The 7,500-nt window shown below is 49.0% G+C and overlaps 2 protein-coding genes across 2 annotated transcripts in view; one reads left to right on the top strand and one right to left on the bottom strand.

Annotated features, from left to right (window-relative positions):
* Positions 1-252, top strand: part of LOC135812271 (arf-GAP with dual PH domain-containing protein 2-like) — a 16,064-nt gene extending 15,812 nt beyond the window's left edge. Inside the window, exon 10 of the mRNA XM_065325635.1 lies at positions 1-252. This exon is cut by the window's left edge and continues 724 nt beyond it. The gene's annotated coding sequence lies outside the window, so the exon portion shown is untranslated.
* Positions 253-1,566: 1,314 nt separating this feature from the next.
* Positions 1,567-3,303, bottom strand: LOC135813105 (major facilitator superfamily domain-containing protein 6-like protein B). Its single transcript, XM_065326323.1, has one exon. The coding sequence runs from the start codon at positions 3,301-3,303 to the stop codon at positions 1,567-1,569; it is 1,737 nt and encodes a 578-aa protein (XP_065182395.1).
* Between the last annotated feature and the right edge of the window lie 4,197 nt (positions 3,304-7,500).

Genomic DNA, 7,500 nt, shown 5'->3' with positions numbered 1-7,500 from the left:
TCTGAAAAGGAGATATTAATTTTTCTGAATCGGAACTGAATACACCCTATTTACTTCAAGTTCATTATGATTAAGGTAATGTACTAAACATGCAGCATAGTGGTGCTCTTTGCATTTTATTAAAGTTGAATTTTCTGACTCAGAGCTTCCGGATCATATTGATTATGTACAACATTCCATAACCCCATTTTGCGAGGCCTATCTATTTTGAGATTGGCATTACTTTAATAAAATGACCTGATGTACGTTAGATATTCCTCCATGACAAAGCTCTGACTATTAACATTGTACAGTCAGACCTCGCTTACCCGGTCCTCTTTTATCCGGATCCCTCGCCATCCGGAAGAAAATCGTTGATTGCCGATTTGCAGCATATGTCATGCATACATACATACATACAGTATGTGTGTTCAATTATAAGGTTCCCTCGCCTATCCGGATATTTTCTGTGGAAAACGAATGTACCGGTATGCGGTTTTTAAGCGAGGTCTGACTGTACTTTCTGTCCTGATGCTTCACTGAGGCGTCAAACAGCTCACCTGAAAACTGCTGAGTACTTGAAGCCTGTATTCCGTCACGTACTGTAAAACCGGAAAGTCTAACGAGACACAAAGTCTAACGTTTTAACGACTAATTCTTTTTCGTTTAAAAAAAAAAACGTTATCGCTAGAGGTCTGTGTAAAGATGCGCATACAGATGGGTGGCCAGCTAGCCAACGTTAAACTTTCTGCTCGTAATCATGCCAAAATTACAGAAGCATTAAAATTTTTGATCGTTAGACTTTCCGGTTTTACAGCACCCGTAAACGACGGGCAACCATCAGCAGCAGCTTCCTGCATAGCCGAATCGTACAGCCCTGCGTTGCTCGATTTGTTTCCTCACCGTGGTGCAATGCACGATACCCCTTCTTGCGGATGGGGACAGCTTTGTGTTGAGTGCTTGTCAGCACTTGGGTGATGCTAACTGGTAACAGAAATTCAGCTAGGTTTACTTGATCAATAATTGACCTACTTCAAAACAATTACTAGTAAGATGTTACATACTTCAGTAGACTGGTCTACCCTAGTACCTACCAACACATGGGTGATGTGGGACCATCAAAATTGCACATACCTGCACACAACACAACATTGAATGTCTCGCCGAATTCACATCTAGGTAAGGTGCTAGAGAAGTTTTCAAATGCAATAGCTATTGCAGAGCAGACCTTACTCTTCAAGGATTAAAATTGAAAAAATTACGGAACATGGCTGCATGAAAAGCAATCGAAATTCGAGAAATTTTCCAAAGCGGCCTAGTTCAAAACTCAACGCAGTCGGTAACATAAATTAACAGCAAAATAATTCAGCGGGATACGCCAGAGATCAAAATGATTATCCGGTGTGAGCATTAGAATCTTGAGACTGAGTAAACGGTGGATGAGTTGCTGGAGATCTGGTACCCGTTCATGAGACTATCAAACGCCATCTTCACAAGAGGACACTGCGGTGCTAGCTTCAACGTCAACAACGGATACAACATGATAGCTTTTCTAGAGCAGCAGTGCTATTAGTACACCCAGGGGCATTAGGGATAGGCTGCAGACTTGGCCGAGAACGTCGACTCATACACTTCCTCGCTCTCTTCTCCTCCATCTCCCTCGTCTGTTCCGGCGAGTGGATGAAAATTCACAGGGGACTTCCCCAGGCGATGAAATCCGTCGGCGCTCGGTGATGGAACATCGCCGAAATAGCAAATGGACGCAAGTTGAAGAAGGAATATGGCAACGGAGGAAAAGCAAACGGCAAGAAACGTCCACTGGCTACCGACCCCATCAATCAGCGCGCCGCCGACGAAATTCCCCAGCGCATAGCCCAGTCCGTACATGAGAGTGTGCAGGAGACCGATCATGAGCGACTCCGTGCCGGGGCTGCTGAGTGGTACGAATATAGCCTGCACGCTGGCCCACAGTAAGCCATGCATGCCGCCCATCACCGGCTGAAATACCAGCACCTGCCATGGCTGCGTGACAAGACCCACACCGCCAAAGTACACGACCTGGCACACAATGCCGATCAGCAGAACCTTCTCGGCAGTGAGGCGGCGGATGGCGGCTGGTGCAAGGATAAACGCGGGCACGTCACTGGCGGCAGATATGAGCGAGGCAACGCCCATGACCGACTGCCGCCCGCCGATGTCCTGGATGCGCCAGAACAGGAAGGAGAGGCCGACGCCGATGGCAGCGCCCGAGTGCACGATCACGACAGAGAGGAGGACCATGCGTGGCGTCAGCACCTGCTGCAGTGTCTTGCGCAGCGCCGTACGCGCCAGGCTGCTCGCATGCTCCGTGAACTCAAACAGTGCGCCGGTGACGAAGCTCAGACACAGGATAACGGCCAGAATGGAGAACACCAGCTGGTAGTTACCGGAGAGGTGTACGCGTGGGTTGTCATCAACATCGTACGATGACAACGACGACGATGAAGAGGACGAAGCGTTGAAGTACTCGGCAGCCATAGTCAACGAGAAAATGCCCAGTGCCCAGCCGGCCGCTCCGAACACGCGAATCCAGCCGAACAGGACGTAGTTCTCCCTGCCCAGGTGCGCGTACGTAGCGACATCGGCCATGCTGGTGATGCCTGCGCCCAGGCACTCGTTGAGCAGCACCAGCGACAGCAGCACGGCAAACGTCTGCGACAGCGTCAGCCTCAGTGCTCCGTACTTGACGGACGTGGGTTGGGCCGCGAGCACGTCCCTGCAACCCACCACGTCTGTGGAGTTTGCTGTGGAGTTTGCCGACGGCACCGTGTAGTTAACAATCTGCGAACCAAACCCAGCGGTCATACTGTGCGTGGAGCTGCTGCTGCTTGTGCTTGTGTGCGTACTTGCACTGGGTACAGTGTCTGAGTAAGGATGTAAAAACTGTGCTTGCAATCCACTAGTACTGTCCGTACGGTTGTGATCAGGTTTACAATCTAAACTAAACTCTGGCTTGAAGAAAACGATCGCCACGCTCAGCAGCAGGTGCGACGTCACTCCCAGCAGCAGAATTGGCTTTTTCAGACGCTGGAATCGGTCGGCGATGTGCGTCCACACCGCCACTGCCACACCGGCCACGAGCGGGCGCGCACCCGATATGATGCCCGCCTGCGTCGCCGTCAGTCCAAGATAGCGCGCGAAGGTCGCCAAGAGCATCCAGAACGTCCCCAGCATGGCGAACGTCAGGAAATAGTACATCCGAGACACACATAACTTTGGTATTCTGTCGCCGCATCCGACACAGCCGGCACCGTTCGGAAATCCACCTATGCCGTGATCCGACATTCTTCACCAGCTGTCACTGGCCGACTAGCGTCTCCCCAGATGCAGCCTACGAGCACCAAGCGAGCCGAGGGTAAACCCTCTTTTCCAGCAAACGAAACATTTTCACAAGCACAACGCAACATTACGTTGGTATCAGCGTTGGTCTTCAACCAAGTGCCGACAACCGCCGTCCCTCTAGTACTCACTAGGCCTAGGCACTACATGTATACAGGACACACAACTGCGAACAGCCGACATAGCAAGCAGTAGTACTGCACTCTGCAGCATGCAGCGAGATCTCGAAAACGAAGCAGCGAAACAAAAACAAAAAATGTTTTCCCCAGAAAACATTATTTTTTTGGTTTAGCATGCTCTAGAAATCCGATCTCGTGAGTCATGGATGCGCCAAGCGTCGTGGACATGCACATACTGACATAGCCTGTGCAGCCCTAGCCTCTAGCCTAGGCTCTAGCCCTAGACCACGTCGCTACTACAGTGTAGGACTCAGTACTGGTACTTCACTCCATTTTTTTGAAATCGCGTTTTTTCCAGGTTTATCATCGGTAATCGATGGTGGTGGGTATCACAAGGTCACACAGAAAATTTTATTGAAATCCAAAGTGATACCACTCAGATATGAAGGGTTGAAGATAGGCAATTGCATGAGGCGAAATCAATACAATTTGTGGCACCAACAGCATCTCCGAAGTATTATCAGTGGATATAGTCACAAAACATCAGAGTGTTTTTTTCAAGCACACATCTGGCCAGGCGTGCTTGCAATCGTTCCAAAGTGTCAATATTCCCTGCGGTCAGTTTGTTATTCCACAGAGGTGAAGCATACTCGATGGAGGGACGGACATATCCTTTGTACAGGCGGGCAATGAGAGCAGGGGTCAGATTGGGTGACATGTAGGATAGCAGAACAACGCGACGACGAAAGTTGGAGGTGACACTATTGATGTGGGTCTAGAAGGACAGGCGGGGATCCAGGGTGATTCCTAGATGGCGGTGGGTAGTCGAGGGACAGTCACATAGGTCTGCAGCATCCACACGCAGTGCTGGGGCAGGAGTCTGGGCGGGGTCAAGTTAGTTTGCCGAATACAACACGCACGGATTTAGCGGCATTAAAGGGGAAGGGGCAAAAATTAAAATTTCACCAGTTGTAGTCTTCGGGGTGCTGAGTTGAATGGTCGTGGTCCGAGGAAGCTGAGACGCTCCCTTCCTACATGTACTTGAATCCCAATCGAACTCGCGCACTTCCACCGAAACTGGGTGACTGCGCCCTACTAGATGGGGATTTGTATGCAAAATGTCACTAAAAGCGCCATTTCGTTCTTATAAAAGCACGGATGACCGCGATTGGCCCATATGTTGCAGTCTTTTGGACGCTGAGTTGACTGGTTTTGGTCCGAAAAGGCTGCGATGCAGCGTTCCTCCTTTATTCCCAATCGAACATGGTTGAACAAGCGGTCACGTGGTCCTGGGTGCCCAAATCACCTGGTCACCACGCCAGCAGGTGACAACTTTCACACCAAGGTTCAACTCGAGTTCAACTCGAGTGACAGGACTGCACCCAAAAAAGGTCAAACAGGCTAGTAAGTTGTACCCTGCAGGCACGGTGACCAGGTGACTGGTGTACGCAGGAGCACGTGACCGCTTCTTCAACCATGTTCGATTTGGAATAAAGGAGGAACGCTGCATCGCAGCCTTTTCGGACCAAAACCAGTCGACTCAGCGTCCAAAAGACTACAACATATGGGCCAATCGCGGTCATCCGTGCTTTTATAAGAACGAAATGGCGCTTTTAGTGACATTTTGCATACAAATCCCCATCTAGTAGGGCGCAGTCACCCAGTTTCGGTGGAAGTGCGCGAGTTCGATTGGGATTCAAGTAGGAAGGGAGCGTCTCAGCTTCCTCGGACCAAGACCATTCGACTCAGCACCCCGAAGACTACAACTGGTGAAAATTTAATTTTTGCCTTAAGGGGGTTCGGGACAGTTAGGCCCAAAAATTTAATTTCAACATCAGCCCAATCTGACAACAGGTTTGAATAGGTACAGCCTTATATTTTCGCTTAGTCACATCAGTTTTTCAATTGCCTGAATAGGTCTTGCCAAAAACACAATTTTCCTTGATGACACAAAATAACACAAAATCCCGAAATTGATGAGAAATCGTCCATAACATCAGTTAGGACAGAAAATATAACATAAAATTTTACAGACTGTTCGAGGTATTGACTAAGTTGATATCAACACCGAAAAATGTACACTGTGGTTGACGATGGGATCCAGGTCGTCATTTCCTGGAGAAGAACAAAAAGACGCAAAAAATGAAACTTTGAATATTTTTTGCAGCTTATTTTTGAGTTTGCCCCATATGTGGATACTTCAAAATAATACGTTCTATAAGTGGGTTGGAACAGGTTTACCGCGGCGAAAATAGGGGTCACCGTGCATATTCTGGAGAAAAATCCAAAAAACTGTCAAAATTTGCCTAAAATTGGCAAATTCACGTATCTATATTGCTTGTACTTCTCTGCTGCTGCTGCTTTGGTCATAACTTATTGGATTTTTGGCTGTTAGGTGTTGCATTAACTCACTAGAGCCCTCGGCGTTCAGAACAATACAAGGATGGAATAGCTGAACTAGTGAATTTGCCGGAAAACCCTGGGTGCACGCATTATCGATAGGTACTTTTCTCCATGCTTACTCTCCTGTTGGTACTTGGTTTTGATACATGTACATGTAGTTGTGATAGCGCTTAGCACAGCCCCATTTCAAATTACAATGAAAGCTGACATGTTGGAACGAATCAGACAACATTGAGTCCTCTTGTTCTTCAACTATGCGAGCTAGAACGTGTCCCCACACTGGCGAAAATGATGGTATTTTACGGTGCGCACAAACAAGTGAAGCACTGTGCCACAGGGCGTTCCTTACAGTTGGGTTGCTACTGGTTCTTCGCTAGGTGTTCAGCCACCGCTAATATAATCTTCCTTGAGACTGTCACCCGCTTTTTACCTCTGACTTGCTCCTTCATCAGTCTGGAAATGGCTGGCTCACCACTTCGTTCGTAGGACAAGACAAAGTGCTTGATCACCAACCCACTGGCAGCTGCCCGCACTGCAACTGATTTAGAGAAGCACGTTGCTTGGACCAACGGTTGAAGGGTGGCCAGCCGCTTTTGCTGATGTTCTGCAAACTCCATCGCCGAACATGCTGATGCAAAAGTGACAGAGTGCTACAGGATACTGGCATCAGGGCGAGCTTCGACAATTTCAGCTAGGGCCGCAACATCCGCAACAGCATCATGAGCAGCGAACTCATTCCCAACGATGAACTATAAATCAATCTGAGGCTGTAGCTTGGGAGCTCCGGTATCGCGGTTTAGGGATCAGAGTGTTCACCCAGCACAAAAATGAACACCATCGACACACACATCCGTGCACACATACACACACACACACACACACGCACACACACACATGCACGCTCTCACACGCAATAGAACACACGCGCGCGTACACACATACATTCACGCACGTGTGCGTACCCACCCACATGCATGTGCACACTCATGTGCATGAGTGGAGATGCCCGCATACACATGTCACACCAACATGCCCTGGGAGCGGTCATGCACGTGTGTATAGTATGTGTGCGAGGGCACGTCCACATGAGCGCATATGCATGTGCATGTTCATACATGCGTATGGTGCACACATGCACAAACATGCAGGTCTATGCAAACACACACGCTCGCGGCCGCCGCGCATACAGTGTGCTCATACATTTCCATAGCCATAGGGTGGCAATGACTCGCAAATATCATGAATAAATCTTATGAGATTGAAAAACGCACTTACCCAAAGCAGCTTTGGTGTTGCTTGTGGAAGCACGGGGGCCAGGGTGTTGAGCAGTTACAGGGCTATCTGTATCTATAAAATTCTCCATCCCACACTGCTGCCACGGAATGACAAGTACGCTGCCCAGGTCGTACCTCTTCTCTTCAACGCAATCAATGAGCGCCAGAGGTTTGCCACATCCAGGATTCTGGCACGCAGACAATCCCACAGCCAGATACCTGAGATGAACGATTCGTCGACCGTGAAGAGGGGCACTGAACGACCTCTTCGCGGGAGTCGAATCCAGTGGCGTTAGTGGTGGAGATCGCCCTTTCCGTTTTTCAGGAACTCGATCGATCGTTTGAGT

This window comes from Sycon ciliatum, chromosome 3 (assembly GCF_964019385.1).
Source record: "Sycon ciliatum chromosome 3, ocSycCili1.1, whole genome shotgun sequence".
NCBI lineage: Eukaryota > Metazoa > Porifera > Calcarea > Leucosolenida > Sycettidae > Sycon > Sycon ciliatum.
Note: the sequence above shows the minus strand (reverse complement) of the source record. Positions and strands in the feature narration are given on the sequence as shown.